General features: G+C 39.0%; 2 protein-coding genes across 5 annotated transcripts in view; one reads left to right on the forward strand and one right to left on the reverse strand.

The window, feature by feature from the left end:
* Positions 1 to 20,857, reverse strand: part of LOC311268815 (cationic amino acid transporter 2) — a 100,061-nt gene that overhangs the window by 26,943 nt on the left and 52,261 nt on the right. The window lies entirely within an intron of this gene.
* arhgap31 (Rho GTPase activating protein 31) lies at positions 5,554 to 20,796 on the forward strand. The gene is made up of 12 exons (XM_084372680.1): positions 5,554 to 6,165; positions 9,957 to 10,059; positions 10,572 to 10,716; positions 12,966 to 13,048; positions 13,137 to 13,244; positions 13,382 to 13,524; positions 13,622 to 13,829; positions 13,971 to 14,092; positions 14,923 to 14,979; positions 15,137 to 15,772; positions 15,881 to 16,029; positions 16,291 to 20,796. Exons 1-12 carry the CDS (start codon positions 6,066 to 6,068, stop codon positions 18,325 to 18,327), a joined length of 3,891 nt encoding a protein of 1,296 aa, XP_084228806.1. The 5' UTR covers positions 5,554 to 6,065; the 3' UTR covers positions 18,328 to 20,796.

Below are 20,857 nucleotides of genomic sequence, written 5' to 3' on the forward strand. Positions count from 1 at the left end.
TTTATAGTAGGGCACAAAAAAGGCTTGTGCTGCCTTGTTCCAACAAGCTTTATTTACTGAACTTAATAATTGACCTTTCAATTGTCTTGAAAAGTAGTTTTATGAGCCATAATTATAAGATGTGATTTATTACAAGGCATGTTTTTCTTTACAAGGCCTTACATGCTTGATTGTTTTTACTGGAATAATGGGTGGTGGATTCTTATTTATTTCTTTTAACATTTTAAAATTATAATTGTAGTCTTTAAAGACCAATCAATATAACTTTTTCATGTATGTGAAGACACTTCAGTCTAGAAAAATCTGCATACTTATGCTTTGATCCTTGCATGCTGCTTAGAAATGTGTCTGATACACCCATATCAACTTTGTTTGTTTTTACTTAATTTATATTTTGAAGATAGTGTAGCTGTTGGTATGTTGTCTTTATTTATCGGACCAACACATCCTAATATTCTAAAGACTGAGCAATATTACTAACTTTGATTAAAAAAAAAAGCATTGTTGCAGTTTACTTGAGCCACTCCTCATTATATATTCACTGTCATAACTGTAACAAGAGCTTCATAATAACTACAGGTTGCTCTAAATTTCACATTGTTGATGATCTGAACAACTCTTTATTAATGCAGTATGCTGTAGCCATTATGAAGCGCTTGAATGAGAGTTAGTGTTTTTATAGATATACATATTGAAAACCAGAGTACAGGTTTTCTGGGTTGTTGGTGGCCTGACAGTCCGTTCATTTCATTTCATGAATGCTCCTGAATGAATGTTTTTCTACTGTGGGTTGAAAATGCTGACATGTAAGAATATTGTAAGTGAACAATTTAAACTACAACTTCTCAATACGATTTTGTAAATTGATCACAACTCAAATATTGTGGTGATATTGTAGCATCATTTCATTGACATATTTTAGTTGAATATGTACTTTTACATGAATCACGTATGAAATTCAAAGCGATGCCATATTAACTTTTGAGAATGTCTTTGGTGGATTTATTTTGAATGATGATGAGTCATTCTGCATTTCACTTCTAATAGGGTTATTTTGTCTTTAGAACACATGTATAATAAATAGTATTTTTTATTATGAATTGTCTCATGGTTTTATGTGTTCAAGAACAAACATCTACAGTTTTGACACTAAAATTTTGCTTCATCCAATATGCAGCCGAGAAAAAAACGTGTTTGCTTTGTGTCAATCATGAGGAGTAGTTTAAAATATAAAGAAGGACCAATGGTTTGCAAAAATGACTCTTCCTGCAAAGTTAAAAAGCCACAAATCAGTGTTTTACTAACATTTCATTTAATTTATCTTACACGGTCATACCAAGCCAGGCTGCAGTACATGAATCTGACCACAGGGGGTCCTTGAGAGCACAATGTCCACCGTTCAAAGTCTAGTGAGGTCTCCTGTTCTTGTTAATTACATAGAGATTGCTTTTATTGCCAGGCAATTTGCACAGCAGTAGCTTTAATGCGTCATGATAACAACCTTATTAAGTCTTGTTTTGTCTGAATGTGGGAAGACGTCACACAGCACAAGTATGGACCATATAAAGACAACAAAAGTCAGCTAAAGAAAGACTATTCTGAAAGAAAAAACAATTTTTTTTCCTCTGGAAAACAAGAATGAAACCCTGGGATTTGAGCTAACATTGAGTTACTATAACATCTTATTCTACAGGTATCTATGCTTTCAGTTTTAGACGTGCAGTTTTAAGGGGGCTTAGATTACACTGTATTTTTACATGGTCAATCAAATCAGCTGGTTATATTCCTTTTTAAAAGCAGTTTAGTCCCGTCTGTATTCTCAACAAGAAACTCATCAAATAGACATTGGGGCAAGTGGGATCAATCCTTTTACAGTTAAAATTTCACCATGTTTTCCTTGATTATGGTTAATTTCTTTTATTTGGAGTCGTACAGGAGCCACATTATGTGTGTTCTGTCGGTGCCAACCAACAGATTTCTCTCGAGATTTTGGCTGGTTGTTTGAAGTTGTGTTGATAGTTTTCTGAACAAATTTGAAACACAAGTTAATTTCTCAAAGTAAAATAGGAAGTCATAATCTACACAAAATAACATCAAAATGAAAGACTTTATATTAAGGTCTTTGTAATAGCTAATGAGGCTTATTGCCATTAACAAGGCTATATGTTATTAGTCATGGTTGTTGTTAGATTATAAGACATTTATGAGCACCAACAAGAAAATGTTATAGGTGATGAAAAACGTTACTAACTTGCATTGTTAAACCTTTTGAGCTTTTTTTGTTGCTTTATTAAGATTAATACATGATTTATTGTGTATTATTAGCAGTTAATTATGCACTTATTAACAGCTAACTATTAGTTGATAAATTATAATCTCATTTTTGATTTGACACACTTGACTAACATGAACTTTAAAATGTAGTATTTCTGCCTTCAAATCGTCAGCATTATATTTTTGTCTGTTTCACTCATTGCATCATTTCCGCTCTGTGGCATTTAGCCGACGCCAAATTATGCTGCAGATCTACCACGACACTGCATCACTCTGAGGACATGTACTAAAAGTAAAAACAAGAATAACCCCTTATTATCCACATACAATGAAATGTCTTCTCAGCACAGACCTATTTTTTTCGAGCAGTGCAGGGAAAGAGCGGGATGTCTGAGGCTTTGTATGGACAATATGATGTCATCTCCTCTTCCTATGGTGCAGAAAGAAAGCTTTGTCTTGTGGAGGCCAGGCCTGGTCATGTAGCTCACATGTGACAAAACGCTTTCGGCACAAAAATATCAACTCGGCAAGTCAGAACACTATGATCTACTCCACAAACTAGACCATTTAAAAGAATGCCAGAATGATGTGTACTGTGTTCTTCCTGCTTGTAAATATAGCAACGCCTTTACGAGCGTTTAAGAATTCATCTGTGGGGTGTTCAAATTTATTGAAAAGCAGTGCAGTGATTCAAATATAAAATCGAGGCTTATTGTACATGTTCAACTTCTAGGTTGAGTTCAGGCACGTTCTTAAAAGAGTTGACTATTGGATGGAAATTAAGCTATTTTATTGAATTAAAATCATGCCTGACAATGTGAAATTATTTCATTTCAGTGTTTCAGGGCAGCACAGCGAGAAGATCCAGGGTCCTTTTTTGTTTGTGCAAGTTTCCTCTGGGTGCTCCGTTTTTCTCCCACCATTCAAAGACATGCAGGTCAGGTGAACAGAGAACACAAAAGAGCCTGCAGATATTAGCATTGTATGTCTATGTCTGCGTGTGTGTGCGTGTGCGTGTGCGTGTGCGTGTGTGTTATCAGTCCCATTTCCTTTGAGCCATTGCATGCTGGGATAGGTTCCCACATTATTTTGACTTTAGGAATTAGAAGGTACAGCAGGTGAATGGATTCAGTGCTTATCTGCAAAAAGGAAATGTTTTTCCCGAGGAAATAAAAACATGAACTAGAATAGAACAACTTAACTAGCGTATTTAAAGGATAAGTTCATGGAAGAATGAATAGTCAGTCATTATCTACTCACCCTCATGGGGATGGAAAGTCAGGTGAAGTTTTCGTAATCCACAAAACATTTCTGGAGCTTCACAGCAAAACGGAGTTGCAGGACTCTCCAAAACAACTGAAATAGATGGGGGATGTTTTTTATTTTTTTTTTATTTTTTTTTTTTATATCTTATCCCATAGATGTACCCATCTACACCAGTTGTTTAGGAGAAAGCTGTTTTGTTGTGAAACTCCAGAAATGTTTTCATGGACTACACAATTACACCTGACTTTCCATCGGCATGACAGAATTTTCATTTTTGCGTGAATTTATTCTTTTAAGCTGCTTTAATGAATACTTCTTATGAACAAAGTGACGAATACACATAGAATTATCATCCCACTGCAGTTTTCCTCAGCTCTCCTGATAGTTTTCAGTCTATTTGCCCATTGTTTTGGTTTTTGGCATGCAACTTTTTTGTTCACTCTTACAGGTGTCATCAGGTTTTTTGGGTTTTTTTTTTACCTGTATTTGCCAAAAAAATCTGATGAACCCACAGTACACTACCTGCCCAGCATTAAATGTCAGACAGACAGTGTTAGTGACTAGCTGGTGAACATAATGTAACAATTGTCAGCTTAAGAGCCTGGTATAAATCTCAGGAGTTTGTGGAGACCAAAAACAGAGCTAAAAGGAGAGTGACTATTGGACTTAGATTCTTCAGGCGGACACAAACATATCTGCAGATTGTGTAAATAGGCAAAAAAAAACCTGATAATTTATCAGTGTTTTTTCAAAGCTAGTCTCTAGTGCCGCCAAGTAGTCAAGAAACAGTCATTGCAGGTTTACTAAGGTTCATAAGGCTGAAATGTGACTTGAACCCATAATACACATTTTATGATGCTTTGGAGGCATGAGATCAGAAAAATCCAAACCACTGGCACCTACTTTACATGTCATCGGTGGTAGCAAAATATTTTGCTGTGTGGCAACATTTATGAGGTTAGTAGGACTAGAGTTACCAGTGTTGCCAGTGTTTGGTCATCTTTGTAAGTCAGAACCAGTTGGTAGTTCCAGGTGTTCCAAAGACTTTTTGGCGGATGTTGTCAAAAGTTTGCAGCAGACAAGTGAAGCTAATCTGACGTGCTGTTTACTTCAGCTCTTGTGACAACATTTGAATTCTAAAAATGTCTCCAATGCAGTCATTGTGGTCAGTGGTGATTTGACAACACGGGTAGATAAACTGCAAGTAGTGATTAAGTGTTAAAATATCTCCTCAGGGAAAGTTAAGTATTTTACAGCTATAACATTTCAAACCTCAATTTATGGATTTGGGGTTTTAGGATCTACCATTTTCTGTGTGAAACTGTAAAAAATATGAAGAATACATCATCACTACTCAGGGATATTTTCATGATCGTTCTCATGGGAATGCAAGGATGTAACTGGATATCAGTTACTTAAGACAGGAAGTAGAAAAGATACTTGGAGTACTGGATGAAAATATAATCCCTTTAAGATTAACATCAATGCCACACATGTATGTGTTCATTGATTATGTTGCAGTCCAGCTTTTAAAACAAAAACATGAAACGCATAGCAGCTAGTAACAAGAACCATGTGTGTGTCATCCATCTCCTCACCCCAATGCCCCCACCCCCCCTCAATCTCCCCCCATTTCCCATCTGTGCCCTTCAGGCCCTCACTTCAGTCACCTCCCACTTCCCTCTTCCTTCAGAACCCGTCTGTTTTTGTTTTCGAGCCCGGGCTCTCTCCACAGGAAATTGTATACATTGGGAGCATTCAGGAAGGCAGTGAGCAGCTTTCCCGTTAACTCTGAGTTGGGCACATGAAAAAAAGATTGATAAAAGAGGTCAGTAATTCCTTAACCAGGAGAGAAACAGAAGTCAGCTGTTCTCCTCCCCTCACTTCACTTCCCTCCCCTTTACACAGTCCCAACATTTCAAAAATCCTTGCCACACCACTGCCACGAGTTCATCTCTTCACACAGAATATTTGAAAAATCTCAGCAGAAAATTACATTAAAACTAAAAACTAATGTTGCTGAGGGGCTTTCCCTTTCTTGATACATGTATGCTTCCTCAGCTCCAGAGAAGCCAGTGAAAAGGGGAGACTGTGTGGAATGAAGGAAAAGAGGAGGAGATAAAAAGCAGCACACAGAGGGAGACTGGCTGGGGGTAAAAAAACAACAGGAAACCGGCCGCTTCTAATGCTGTTTCTGCAAATCCTTCACAGATAAAGCAGCCGTCTGCCACGTCCCAGCGAGGCAACGGCCACACTACCTCTTTTCTTCGATCATCACCTAAAGTAATGATGATTTAAAGGACTTAAAGTTCAAAATGTGACGTCACTTCTGCTCTCAGCCTCCTACAGCGTGCGGTTAGTCAGTATGTGAGCGGATGCAGATTTTGGGGAGCTGATTGCTGGGATTTCTATGTAGCTGCTGTTTTTGACCCACAAACTCAACCTTTCTCGGGGTCATATGGATCGATCGCTGTGCTTCCAAGGATCTGTTTGTTTTGATCGTCTGGACGACTAACTGGAGCCACATGAAGAATAAAGGGACTAAGCAGAAGACCAAAAAGAAAGGAAGTGAGAATGCGTTCGGCTGTGACCTGATAGAACATCTCCAGAGTTCAGGACATGATGGTAAATGTTTTACGTTGCTTTCCTTGAAATCTAACTCTCCTTTACTAGCAGCTTTCATCAAACTACAAACTGATTTCTTCCCCAGTTACTTGACTCATACACATACACATACACATACACATTTTATACCAAAAAAATAAGCTTTGTTAGTCATTTCCTACATTATTGTAGCTATTATAACTTTTAAATATACATCATATGGTGAAATTAAGACAAAAAAGATGTCTTTGTGTAACAAAAACAGGCTTTGCTCCAAGTTTGTCACGTATATGAATGGTAGGTATACATGTGTTTTACATTTAGTAAGGCCATTCATTCACTCATTGGCTGTGTTAAATGGTCATTTGTGACTCTGGGTGTGGCTCTTACATTTTTCGTGTCAATTTCCTACGGTGACTATAGTTCCTATGACTAGTTTGTGTCTGACAAAAGACTGGGCGGCGCTGCTGCCTGGTTGGATGAGAGAAAATAATGAGCCAAGACAAAAAAAGAGTAGAAACAAACACCTTTGTTAAATATTAAAAAATATGATGAGGCTTGTTTGGGAGGGTAATATTTGTGTATCCCTTTTTGTTCCTCTGAATTGTTCTGTTTTTACAAACATCATCTGTCATTTTTTTTGGATGATGTGTCAAAAAAAGAGAGAGAACAGAAGTCTCCCACGTGCAGAGGCGTATGAATAGCTGTGTTGAGGATAACTTTAAGGAAGACCTGTTACAGTGGACGCTCTCTAAGGCGGGGCAATCAGGGCAGGAAGAGAGGGAGGAGGTTTGGATCGTACCCCTCCATCATGGATGTCAGGCAGATGCAGTGTGCTTTTAGACTGTGAATCAACTACTAATGAAAAGAAATGAACAGCACTGAAAGCTACTGATGAGTTAACATAGACACAAAGTAGAAGTTTAGATATAGTGACCTGATAGTGACTTTTTATTTTGAATAGGATATTAAATCGTCCCTGATGCCAAAAGTCTTCCCTGCACACAAAATTCAACGCAATGTTATGTTGACTTTCTTCCTTGCTTCACAAGAATGCAATGCTTATACACTCACAATCTCTTGGTCGTATGAGAGCACTCTTGAAACAGAGAAAACAATATTTGACCTTCATGTCTGTAAGATTTAACATCAGAACGTCTCTAATAATAGTTTGTTTATTTTGATTTCTCCGTCATGGCCATATCTGGCCCATCCCCCGAGACACCACATCAGTAAAGTCAGTAAAGTGATATCACTAAATTGTTGCAGGGAAAGAAAGAAAAATATATCCGAAACTACACATTTCAAATAACCTGTACAGTGTCAACTTTATCTCTGTTCCTCATCCATATTTATAAAAAACCCCTATCTGTTTCTATATTACTAAGCAATGTTCTGCGTAGTTCCCCGTGAAAAGGGCAGTTGAAATCAAAATGAAACTCATTTTCTGTGTCAGTCAAACAACACATTGAACAAATCTGCATTTCTTCTTCAAGACTGACACACCGTGTTGCATTAATTGTATCACCCTAAATGTATGTAGCTTTGGTTCAGTCCATGGATCACCAGCCCACTGTTCTAATAATAATAATTAGTAGATGACAGTGATCAATAAAACTTCTGTGACAAAGTCTGCGTTGGATGTAGTATGAAACTCTCACCTCAGGATTTTGCCGTTCTCTTAGTTCTTTCTAGCAATTGTTTCACGTTGCCAACTACGAAAATTTCAGACAAGCATTTCCAAATCAGCAGACACCAAAACACATTTTTCACTTCACCAGTTTTACAACGGTTTTGTGACTCTTGCCCTGAACGTTTAAATTTAAAGTCGACAAACAACACTGTCGTCATAAAATAAGTTTATAAAACCTACAAAGAAAAAGACTGCAGGGCTGTTAAGCGTTGTTGTAAAGCCAACCACTGAGCTGCAGCTGCAGTTTCAGCATTTAATGGAACATTTAACATTATTGTAGAAACAAATAACTCGCATCTGTTGACTGCGTTGAGGCGGGGTCAAACTGTAACCTGAAATCTTTCTCGCCACACATCATGTGCTGATTTAATGTCATGTGTTTTCATAAAGTATTTTGAAAAATCAGACGGTATTTTTGTTGCCAGTCTACAAGAAGTGGGGATCTTCCCTCAGCGCAGAGACTGAGAGGCACTAAATGAAGGTTCCAGAGTCATTCATCATCCAGCATTTGACCACAGGCATGTCACTGAAAGTCCAATTAAGTCAAATAGATGAGAATGTAAGTGGCAGATTCTTGGTGTCCGCTGTGATTACTGAGACATGAACCATTACCGAGACTATTCTTACATTTTGTGGAGGATGAATTTTGTTTGCAAGATGATCAGTTTTCTACTTTGTTTACTTGAAAGAAGCAAATACAGAGAAACTGAGAAACTTGCAGAAGAATTATCCGATGAACTTTACGTGTGTGTATAAAGCTAATTTCCAACACCAGTCCCGTGAAGGGCATTGAGAGTTAAACCAATGATTAAAATGACGTGTTACAGTTTAAAATGTTAAAATCACTGTATATAATAATCAAAGGTAAGACAAAAACACCAATCCATGACAGCACATAAACAAATAGGCAGACAAATAAAACAAACAAACAAAGTGTCACTCTTCCAGGAATGCTCAGTTTCCGAGAAAGAACAGTTTTACCTTACAGTAAACATTATTGTATTTTTTTCTTCCACGAGAAATGTCTGCCGGGCCATATTGAACCTTATTTGCCAACTTTAGGCAGCCTTGATTTACAGCATGAACTCAAACATACAAAAGTAACTAGTTGGCATCATGATTACAGTTTCAGTCAAGTCATAACCAGGACTTAAACGTTCTTAAGATAGTTGTGAGTCCATTACTAATAAAATAAAGGTTTAGTTTGGTGGCCGGCCCGACCAACCAACCCAAAGCATCAGCATTTGAAGGGCTGGGAATAAGACTCAACAATCAACTATCTTAAAAACTGGAAATGTATCTCTAGAGAAGTTTTACTGGCAGGTAGTATTAAACACTAATTTTCATCCATGAATATCCAGTGCCTTATTTAAATCTGCACTAACACAGAGTTACTCATTACTACATGCACTGATTAAAGGTGAAAAGTCAATTTGTTCACCCATGTTTCACACTAATAAAGGCTATTGGATTTAATTGAAAGTAACTATTTTTATTTGAAAAGAGTTGCACACTGGCTGATCTTAATCAGTGTTTAAATCTAAATCTCCATGTGATCCAAACTGCAACATATTCACTTTCAGAATGAACATTTTCCCTGTATACTGATTTGCAATCAACTGATATTTTCACTATTAGCTAAAGAAATGTTGTGGTCGGACTGGATCAGAGCATGTGATTTGTTTGGATTTTTATAATAGTGCAGCCAACACAGTTGTGTACAGAAGGTGATGTACTGTAGTTCAGAAAGCGGCACACTGCAGGTCAGTGGTAACATTTCAAAAGCCATTTTCTATTAGAGGAAATGTCGTAAGTAATACCAGCTACAAGGACTGGGTGTGTCAACCTTCCTCTGAAACAAACAAACCATTTTTAACTTCCTGTCTAAGTCCACCTACAATCAGTGGCCCTAAGGAATAGAAAACAGACATGGTGGAACAAACCCTATACCATGAAGTCAACCTTATGTGCATTGTTTCTGCTGAGACATTACATTTACGGTTGTTTCCTTCTCCTGGTTTTAAGATTTAACGTGACCATCAAGTCCAGAGCAAAATAAATCCTTTTTTTTTTTTTTTTTTTATGTTTCTCTATGACTAACTTGATTTCTGAACTTCAGTTCCTCAGGTTCTGAAGAAATGTGCAGAGTTTATTGAGGAGCATGGGATTGTGGACGGGATCTACAGACTGTCGGGGGTCACCTCAAATATCCAGCGTCTCAGGTACTCATGCAACATGTTTCATGTGCTGTAAAGCTTTGAAGGCATCAAAAACCTGAAGTAGCAGAAAATATTACACATCGGGTGATTCAAAATCCGATTTCATGACAATGACTGGGTGTTTATGTATCACATGTGTGTATCTATACACATTCTCTAATATTACTGGTGCATACTTCCTGTTTGGAGCAGCTGAAGTTTTTTTTTTCTTCAAAATGTATGCTACGCTGAATCAAATATTGTCACAAATCATGCCCACAAAATTGGGTTAATGTTATTCCAGGGTTTTTATCCAGGTATGCTGATTAAATAGTCATTATTATATTATAATAATATTTGTTTTCTCAGATTAGTATCGGGTTTGTTTAACATCTTTGTTGCTGTTTTTTTTGCCATAACAGCATTAGTTGACTGGATAGACTTCAATCTAACAAGCCGCACATACTGCAGCAGTACTTAGCATGGGTTACAATCAAAGCATTCAGCTAACTGTGTGCGTGTGTGTGTGTGTGCAGGCAGGAATTCAGCTCTGAGGCGTGCCCTGACCTTACAAAGGAAGTGTACCTCCAGGACATCCACTGTGTGGGTTCCTTATGTAAGCTGTACTTCAGGGAGCTACCCAATCCTCTGCTCACATATGAGCTATACAGCAAGTTCACAGTGAGTACATTCAAGTCACATCTAAATGTTTGCTTCAGTGAAAACTAAAATTCCGTGAGGCCTCAAAGAGGTCTGACAGCGGATTGATCTTAAGTTCATGCTTTACGAAGTAATAAGTAACAGGCAGAATGGCAATGATGTCAGTATTTACTCCACATGTCCCCTCAGCATATTTCTGTCAGCACTGCACATTATTTATATCACGTCTCATGAGTGTGACCTCGTCTCTCTGACTCACTATTGATCAGCTGTTTTCATCTCTTCCCTGGAGACGCAGTATTATTTGCAGATGTCAACTGAACTATAAACAAAGAACATACTGTATTACATAATTACACAAAAACAGCTATTTCAACTCATTAAGATTTACTATCGGTATCATCTTTGTCATCAAAAGTAGTTGTTTTGCTCCCTTAAAACCATAAAAAGATGGTCCTGAATTAGGGATGCACATTTTAAGCTAGTCGGCTGCTTTAACAAAAAAATTAGGATTAATCATTCATAATATATGAAATATGTTTTCCATTAAAAAACTGTTTTAACCACTGACATGATCTATGTTCAATGCAAAATCAGAGCAGGCTACATTAGGAGTTAAATGAACCAGTAACATAAACACCAAGTTATGTTGATAATAAATTAATAACACAAAATAATGACTTAGGGAAGAAATCTTCAAAAGCCTTCACTGATTGATTTTCATGACTGAATACACAAACTGTCCTCAAAGTAAAACACAATTTCATACTGCTTACTGTGTTTATGTTAGCAGGACCCTTCTAAGTTTCTAGCTTTAAACAATGTTTGGGGGACCTTATTCCTCTTGAGGACGACTTGTTTATGTAGAAATGTATCAAATAACTATTTCAGAGTTTGTTTTTTACCTCATTAATATTGTAAATATTAACTTTTTGAGTTTGATTTTTTTCCCCTTTAATTTGAATTATGGACTGTCGCTGTACAACAACTAGCTCAGAAAACCCAACCCTACTGAGGCAAACAAATGGCTAAAATGTAATAAAATCTGTTTGTATAGAATAGTTTTTTTTAAACTACAAATAACTTGTGTTTTGATTAAATAGATTTTCTCATGCCAGTTTCTTGTATTTTATCTATATTTGATAAGCAAGTTTTTGTAATTTGTAACAAGTAACATTTTGATGTATTTGTGCCCATTTCTGATCAGATTCAATTCTTGATTCTTGATTCCTGAATACACTCTGACACAACTGATAAACTACTGAATGTTTATGATTTGTGTATATTTATGTTTGTGTTATGTTTTAGTTGTTTAGTTGTTAGTTGTTTCCTACCCTTTTGCCAGGCCATTGTGGGGTTTCAATTTTTGTAATAAAGCAAGTGCAAAAGCATTAAAAGTATAATGAGAATTTAAATTAAGTGTAAACTTTAACTGGCAACCTGTATGGTCAAAATTGGGGTAACACAAACTCTACATTTAGTACCAGAGAGAAGTTTTGTGGCTGCATTTTCTGTGTGTGAAAGAAACTTTAGAGAAGAGGAAACAGGAATACCAAACTGTGAAGACCTGGTTCATGCTTTCTGTGTAGCTTTCTGTGTACCTTGACGGGCCATTTGCATACCTTGGCATGAGTACATCTTGTGCTGCTCGTGCCTGAAAAACTCCAGTGCTCCAGTGTATCCTCACATGGTGTAATATGGAAAAAAAACACACACCCAAGAACTTTCTCACCAACTTGATTTGGAAGGAATGAAATCATGAGAGCTGAGAAGGATCTGTACATTTTTAGGTGCTTGGTGTAAATTTTCACACATTTTGTAACATAATGTGTCATTTCCAAGTAAATCCTTGTGCAGGGAGAGAGGACACAACAACAACGTATGTTTACGACCTCACCCATGACTAACAAACACAGCTAACATGCTCAGCTGTTTGGGCCTCAGTCACATGAGTTTGACGGCACACACTCCTGTTTATAGTTGTTCAGCGTGGATAACTGGGTTAGGAGGCCAGGTGGAAGCCTGCAGAGCCAAGCAGTGGGATCATAGCTTTACCCTACATTGATCCTGTTTACTGGTGATCAAATTAAACATCATTAGACAGAATTTCAAGAGAGCTGCAAAGGCCACAAGCATGAAAATTCAATTCATATTTGTGATTAATTAACTGTTGGAAGTAAGACCGTTTTCTAAACCAGCTGCTGAGGCACAGGGATCAAGCCCTAGATGTGAATTCTGTTGACATGGACATTTGTCTGTTTTACATGCAGGAAGTAGTCAGAGTCCAGGGGGATCATGAGAGACTTTTGCACATTCAGAGGGTCGTCAAAGAACTGCCGACCCCTCACTTCAGGTGAACTGCTGTTACTGAGATTTCTATCATAATACCCAAAGAAACAAATGAACAATGTAATAAATGTGTGTTTGTTGACTCTCCTCAGGACTCTGGAGTACCTCACTAAGCACTTGGCTCACCTTGCCACCTTAAGCACCCAGACGAACATGCACACACGAAACCTGGCCCTGGTTTGGGCTCCGAATCTATTGAGGTAAACTTAGCTTCACAAATCCTTATTTTTTTAGGTAATGTGGAGAGAAAATCGGGAATTTCTGTAGCTGCTTTGGAAAAATATGCATAAATAAACATTCAAAGGATTTTAACATGTCTTCTTTTTCATCTTCTCAGATGTAAAGACATTGAGGCATCATCAGGTAACGGAGACATGGCTTTCCAGGCGGTGCGGATACAACAGTCGGTGGTTGAGTTTATTCTAAACCACACAGAGCAGATCTTCAGCGGTGATTCGGTGCAGATCAAACCCAAAGAAGGTATGACGTTCAAAAAATACAAGCGGATTCCTTTGAGGGAGATTAGCTGGGCAGATGGATTTGCTATCTCAACATTGGACCTATTTTACTTCTCCAGGGTCGAGTGTGATGTGTGGGGAGAAGTACGCCACACTCCCGATCAGTGGCCAGTGTGGGCCGATGAAACTGATGAGCCTGGAAGAAGCCCAGGCCCGCTCCTTGAGTCCAAACCATCCCGTGCGTAGAGAACGTCAGCGGGAGAACAGTCTGCCTGACACCAGCACTGCCACGCTCTACCACACCGTCATAGACATATCAGACAGCAAGTATGACACATTCAGTCTAAATGGACATAATGAGTATAACTTACAAACAGTATGCAGAGTGTTTGATGCGTGTATGATTACTGTATTTATTACCATCACAACTATTGTGGGATAGTTTAACAATCTTTGTTTATCTGCTAGGAGGAAATTCTCTGGGAAATCGAAGAAGTGGAAGTCCATCTTCAACCTGGGACGGTCTGTGGACTCGAAGGGAAAACTGAGCCGAAACGGCAGTGTGTTCATACGATCACCTGGGATAACAGGTAGAGTGTCCCTGTAAATGGAAGGTCACTTAAAGGGACCGTTCATTGTTCAGTTAAAGGGACAGTTCTATTCATCCATCGAGATTGTTTTGGTGTGAGTTGGCGAGTTTTGAGTTATCGGCTGTAGAAATGTCTGCCTTCTCTTGAATGTAATGTAAATAGATGGCACTCGGCTTTCTGGTGCTCAAAACGCAAAAAACAATAAAACAGAATTAAAAGACTCAAAAGCAATGTCTCTGTCCATGACCATGACCCAGTTACTCAAGATAATCCTTGTTGACCTTGTTGTGAACATTTTATGTAGGAACAATTTTTTTGCCGTCCTTCTTGGCTGAGCTGTAATGTTAGTTAGCTTAGTTACCTAGCCTCTCACCTATAAATAAATGCACGCTTCCTTCTATGCTGTGATACAGAAAGAAATAGTTCCCTTATGAGACTGCACACAACAAAGTCTGTGGATTACCTTGAGTATGATTTCTTTTTTTTTTTTCAAATGTATCTTCTTAGCGCTTTGAGCACCACAGACTGAGTGCCATCTAGTTTCATAATATTTGAAAAAAAGGCAGGCATCTCTACTGCTCATATCTCCAAAACTCGGAGACTCATACCAAAACAATCTAGATGGATAAACAGCACCACAGGTACAAGGAAATATATGTATTTTTGATTTTGGGGTGAACTGTCCCTTTAATGTATTCCTGCCACGTGAACATGAACAACTCGTGCACAACATTTAAGACAGCGGGGAATTGTAACCAGTAGAGCCAGATGAATCTAAGGGGTGATGAGATGATTCCTGGAGTGATAATATTATTGTCTTATTTCTACAGAAAAGGCCGCTCTTCGTCCGTCCCGGAGCATGGAGTCTTTGTGCTCCTTACCAACAGGTGGGGCTAAAATCTTCATATATTCATTTAAATACAGAGCAAAAGAGTGTGACAGTGTAATTTTACAAAAACGTTGTTGTTGCCACTCTATGAAATGGTGTTGTTGAATCTATTACAGCGAACTGATATTTTCTCTTATGTTCTTGTCGCTGCACAGATGATGACAGAACAGGAAACAACAGTCCATCTGGTGGCATTTTTGTTCCAGATGTAAAATCCAGAACCCTGGGATCCGACTCGCTCTATGACCTGAGTGAAAGCGACCAAAACTGGGAGTTTAAAGGGAACAAAGCTGACGGGGCAACAGGTGGCTGGAGCTCTAGCACAAACCAAAAGGGGTCACCAGGTGCCTCTGCAGCCCCTCAAAAAACACTACCAGAGCAACTGAAGGTGTACAAAGGTGATGACCTGAGCGGCTACAAACCCACATCCCCAAAAAACAGGAGGATGTTGTACTCAGGCTCCTCCCACAACAGTTCCTCTCGGCCATCCTTCCCAGGAAGCTTCTTCCCGCTGGAGTCCTCGCCGAGGCATCAACGCAGAGCCGTCAACATATCTGAGCCTTTTGCCGTGTCCGTACCCCTGCGCGTGTCAGCCGTTATCAGCTCCAACAGCACGCCATGCAGGGGGCCTGCCAAGGACAAAGCAGCTACTCTGAAGCCCAGCAGAGAAAGCTCTGAACACAGCAGCAACAGTGGAAAGAGCAACACTTTCCCTCAAATGGAACCTAAGAAGCAGGAAGGAACAGAGAAGAAAAACACAGAGGAGCCGTCTGCTAGAGTCCGGCCAGAGGGTGAGGACATCTTCCTTTATCACATTTTTAAAGTGGCTTGTTGGGTTGTTATTAAAGTCCTACATGTGTAATTGGATGTACTGAAAAAAACATCCTTTTTTAATTCAGATTCAAGCAAAGAAGTGGTGCGAGAAAGTCGAGGAGGGAAGAATATTTCTGAACTGGAACCACCGCCCCTTGCAAATGCAAGAGAAGGCAAAGATGTAGCGCCATCTCCTGGGAAAGAACTGCACAACCAGCCCATAGCAACTCAACTGGTAATGTTGTGCCTCCACTAGAGCAGAATTTCAGATGCTATCTTTCATTAGCACACGTCTTCTTTTCTGTAATGATTATTACTTTTAAAGTAGTAATCCTTCCCTTTTTCCTCAATTCCCTTTTATGAAGATGTTTGCCTACATATCATTGGTTTGGACAGCACATACTTTTGTTTGTTTGTTTTAGAGATGAATGGAGGATCATTTTGGCTATATTTAATCCTTTCTGTTTTTGTCTGTTCATCATTTATACTTTCTCAGGAAAAGCGATCTTCTACTGGGAGAGAACCGTGGTCTGACCTCCACCAAGAACTGAAGATAACTGAACCTGAAATTGACCTGCTGGATGAGACTTTCAAACCCGTTTTTGGCTCCAAGAGTACCACCGAGTTCACAAAGTTAACGATGGACGTCAAGTCAAAACGAAGCCGCAGCTCTCCATCTCTGTCTTTGTTATTTAGGGAGCACTCTTCAAATACCTCTCTGAGTGATCATGCATTTGCCACTGGATCAAATTCTGCAAAGAAACAGCCCTCGGAGTCAGACATCTTGTTTTCTCTTCACAAAAACACAGACAGTTCTCGCCCTGCTGACATGGTGGATGAAAAAGAGAAGAGAGAAAAGAAGCTGAATCAAAACATCACATCCTTAAACAAAGATGACCCAGCTTCCAGCAAGGAGGGCCAACTTCCTTTTAAGGAAACCTGTTCAGATAAAGTTATGAATCCTTTGACGATAGAGAATACTCCAGCGGTCGAAAGCCCCACAGTACCAGATGAAGCTAACAAAAACCCAGAGAAACATGAAAGTCCTCAAGCAGACAAAAACAACTCATGTGAAGGAGCAAAGAAGAGTGTGATTCCTGAGCTGGAACTTATTCAGAGGCTGTCAGTGTGTTTGGAGGAGAGACGCCACACGTTGGAGCTGCCACACCTTGACATTGATGAAGGAAACTCAGAGGAGCTCGACTTGGTAGAGCCCTGGGATGATTTTAGCTCCACCAAGCAGTGGGTCACCAGTCCTCTCCACTCACCGGACGTGGAGAAGCTCTTCAACCAGCTGTCACCTTTCAGCTCTCATGGGGAAACTCTGAGCCTAGAGGAGGGGAAGATGTCACCTCCTGCTGTTGATAATAAACAATCTCACGTTAAGAGCACTGAACACCTCTCAGGAAACGTTCCTCAGACGACAAGCAGCAAACCAAAAGCTAAATGGACGTATTTGCCGTCAGTACCCACACGGGTCAGTGTGAACAGCAGTCACACGACACAACCTCACGCAGGGAAATGCAGCACAAAACAGAAGAATACAGCGTCATCTCAGAGGTTTTACAGACAGATGTCTTACGAGGCAGAGAAAAGAGAGGAAAATTACTTTGCAAAACACAGGCCATACTCACTGAATTTAGATCTGGGGCAACGATGCATCAGAGACATTTCAAATCAACAAAATCGTAATTCATCAGAGTTTTCTTCATGTCAGAGAGGATTACCAGCCTCATCTGGAACTGCAAACAACGGGCTGTCCTCGGAGCTGGAGCTGTTTCTGAGTGATCGGCAGGCGCCTCTACGTCGAAATTCAGCCCCGGTCAGCGTGTCATCGGTGCGTACAGCCTTCATGATTAAAACATGCCAGGCCAAAGCTGTGCCCGTCGTCCCTCCAAAGGTGCAGTACAGTCAGATACCTCACTCCAGACAAGATAATGATTTCGACGCAGTGAAGGAACAAGAAAAGGAACATCCAAAAGCGAGCGCAGAGAAAAGCAATGCCGCACCTTCTCCAATGATGTCGGATCTAAAGGAGGAGCTGGAGAACAAAGAGCCTTCACCCAAACACCAGAAACACCAAAATGGCGAGAAATTTGCAGAGGCTGTGAAGAACACGTCTACTCCAGAGCTGCCAGTCATAACAAGGAGACACGCGCCCAGTCTGGAAGTGTTTGTAGATTGTCCCAGACCCAACAGAAGCAACATCTTACAGAGACCGTCGTTCAGGAACAGGCAGAGACCTCAAAGTCTCATCTTGCTCAGCCCTCCTTTTCCCATCATGGACTACCCGCCTTCAGGAGACGATGGCAAGCTCCTCTCATCCATCAAGAGCCTGAACGACACATCGGCAGGTAATGTCTTCTCTAAAGAGATGGCAGAGAATTTCAGGACGCCAGAGGGGATCGCTCTTCAAAACAAAATGACTATTCCAAAAAGTGGACAGAGACTGGAAACATCAACCAGCTGCTTCTACCAGCCACAGAGGAGATCGATGATATTTGACAGCAGGAGCCACAGGCAGATTGAGTGACTGGAGGTACGGTCACTGACTCTGAGACTGGGTGTTTGTACATAGATACAGTATACAAAAAAATCTGATTATTTTGTAAGACCATGAAGTATTTGAGAGAGAGTTGAGGAAGCTGTGCTGTATGTGAAAGCCATTTAATGTTTACTGAGATCTAGAGCTGCAACAAATGATTGTTTTCACTATCGATTAATCTGCTGATTATTTTCTATGTTTGCAGATTGTTTGGTCTAAAAATCATAAAAACTAAACTTCAAATCGAGTTATTGTTTCAGCTCTACTGAGATCAATGAAGGAAATATTTTCAAAGTGACTTTAGAATGACAGGCATACTCATGTCAAGTTGCATAAAATGTGAGATATAAAAATCAGTGTACATGTGGTGCTACACAGTGAATCACTGCCAAGAAAGATTTAGATCATTTGTGGGAAAAAGTAGCCTAACTAGAGACTGAATAAAAGAAGTGGATGTAGCCTATGGCTCTGAAAATGAAGCCAGTGTGGAGGAAGCCAAGTGCCTTAAACATGCATTCTTTCTATTGGCCAGCAGGGGGCAACTCCACTGGCTGCAAAAGAAGTCCAATTGTATGTAAGATTATGAGAAAATGACCTTACATCTCACTTGATTTAATACGAAAGTAAACATTTCACTAATGAGTTTATGGTCTTAATCGCTAGTTTCAAGTCTTCTACAATACAGTATGATGTTTATTTAGTAAATGATGGTCCCATTTAGAGTAAAATAGACGATAAAGATGGATATGCTTTAGAGCGTGGCTACCTTGTCATTGACAAGGCAGTGTGTATATTTAAATAGCTGTGAACATGTTTTTGGTTGTCTGTGTCGTCGTCTTAAAACTTTGACCCTGTCACGTTCTGTTTTCAGTTCATGAAAATGTCTTGTTTGCCTTTCGGTTGCCTATTTTTCACTAGCCACAATTAGCATCTAAGTTAATATCACAGTTAAGGTGAATTACCTTGCTAACCAAGTTAGCTAGTTCGAGCGAGCTTTAGCTGTAAACTTATCCCCTAACCCCCCGCTCTTCCCCAGTGCCACAATCTCATATAAAAATGGTCACGCTAGTCCACAAACCAATGTGTGACGCCAAGGTTGCTGCATCTACTTCTTTTATACAGTCTGTGAGCTTAAAGGTCCTACGCAAGCTTTTCCAGATTTTTCAACAACTTCTTTCAGTCTTAGAGGACAGAGCTTATTCAGTTGTCATGATAGTTCATCAGTTCAAAAATAACATTCTTCTCCTTGTTTCAATTTGGACAAAAAAAATAGTTTGGGTCAATTGAGGGGCTTCATATTTTAATGTGTCTCTACAATATTTTTATGTACTGGAAGCTGCTACGCTACTTGGAGTTCCAGAAGAATTTGAATAGAATCATGTTAAACATGTTATGACATGTAGTTGGATTATTTGAACTGAATGACCAATCAACAGCCTGCGTTCATTCTGCATTTATGTGACGTCTTTACATAAATATGTCTGAACTGAATTGATCCTTGAAGCTTCAGGGCTCAGCATACAGGAAGTGTACAGTAAAGGTTAACAATAAATAAAAGGTAAGCTGAAGAACTGACAAACTGTTAAACAGTTTAACAGCAATCAATTAGATCATGTAGATGTGTTTATTTATTTCTTTATTAACACACACTTGATACTTACTAGTAAAATATACTGTATGTTGCTGTTGGCTCTGTGATAAGCTGATGTCAATGTGATTTTTTTTTAAAACCTAATATTTAAAAGGAAATTTTCTTTTCTGATTTAAATATATCGCAAACTTAATGAATAGTATTTAACCACAGAAGGACTTTTATTCATGTGTATCTTCTTTTTCTGTACTTGCTTTGTATTTTATGGCATTTTCTATTTGTTGTTGACAATAATGAGAACCAGTGTTGAAGAAAAGAGTGAAGAGTAAAAAAGATTATCTGATGTTGTGAAAAGTAAACTGGAGGTTGAGTGTGTGCACGCTGACTGTATTTGATGTGTTCGGGCTTTGATGGTGCTTTGAGTCAAAGTTAGATGATGGTTTCTCCAGATTGTTCTTTGCATTTTACAAACACGGGATCTGAAGTTTTCACATTTTGTTCTGTTGGTGGCTCAGTGATCATGAACGTAACAGAATTTGGATGTTAAAGGAGGTTACAGTGTATTTTTTTAAAGATGCAGATTTTATTGAGGCGTGACACAGTGTTTTTTATACTGTAGTTTAGATGGACTGGATGAATGATTACAAAAATGAGATATAAGTGTTTTTTATTTGTTTTGTAACTTTTGTATACATGTTGATACTGAAAAATGACTGACTGTCTGTATTCATAGTAAAAACAACAAATGTTGAGATGAGAGTTTTGCCTTAATTGTGATGATGGCACCTGAAATAATGTACATAAGACACCTTTTGTTACAACAAATACCTACAGTATAAGAATAAAAAGTTCTGGTTACATGATCAGTCAATGGTTCTGGTAACAGGCGACTTTCATTAAAACATTCAGTGTTGAGCAGTGAAATTC

This window comes from Pagrus pagrus (genome assembly GCF_965226575.1).
Source record: "Pagrus pagrus genome assembly, chromosome: 14".
In the NCBI taxonomy this organism is placed as follows: Eukaryota; Metazoa; Chordata; class Actinopteri; order Spariformes; family Sparidae; genus Pagrus; species Pagrus pagrus.

Coding starts and splice junctions, on each gene's coding strand:
- arhgap31 (XM_084372680.1), top strand. CDS start 6,066: ATGAAGAATAAAGGGACTAAGCAGAAGACCAAAAAGAAAGGAAGTGAG. Junction 13,049..13,136: donor CTGCCGACCCCTCACTTCAG/GTGAACTGCTGT, acceptor GACTCTCCTCAG/GACTCTGGAGTACCTCACTA. Junction 13,830..13,970: donor ATAGACATATCAGACAGCAA/GTATGACACATT, acceptor TTTATCTGCTAG/GAGGAAATTCTCTGGGAAAT.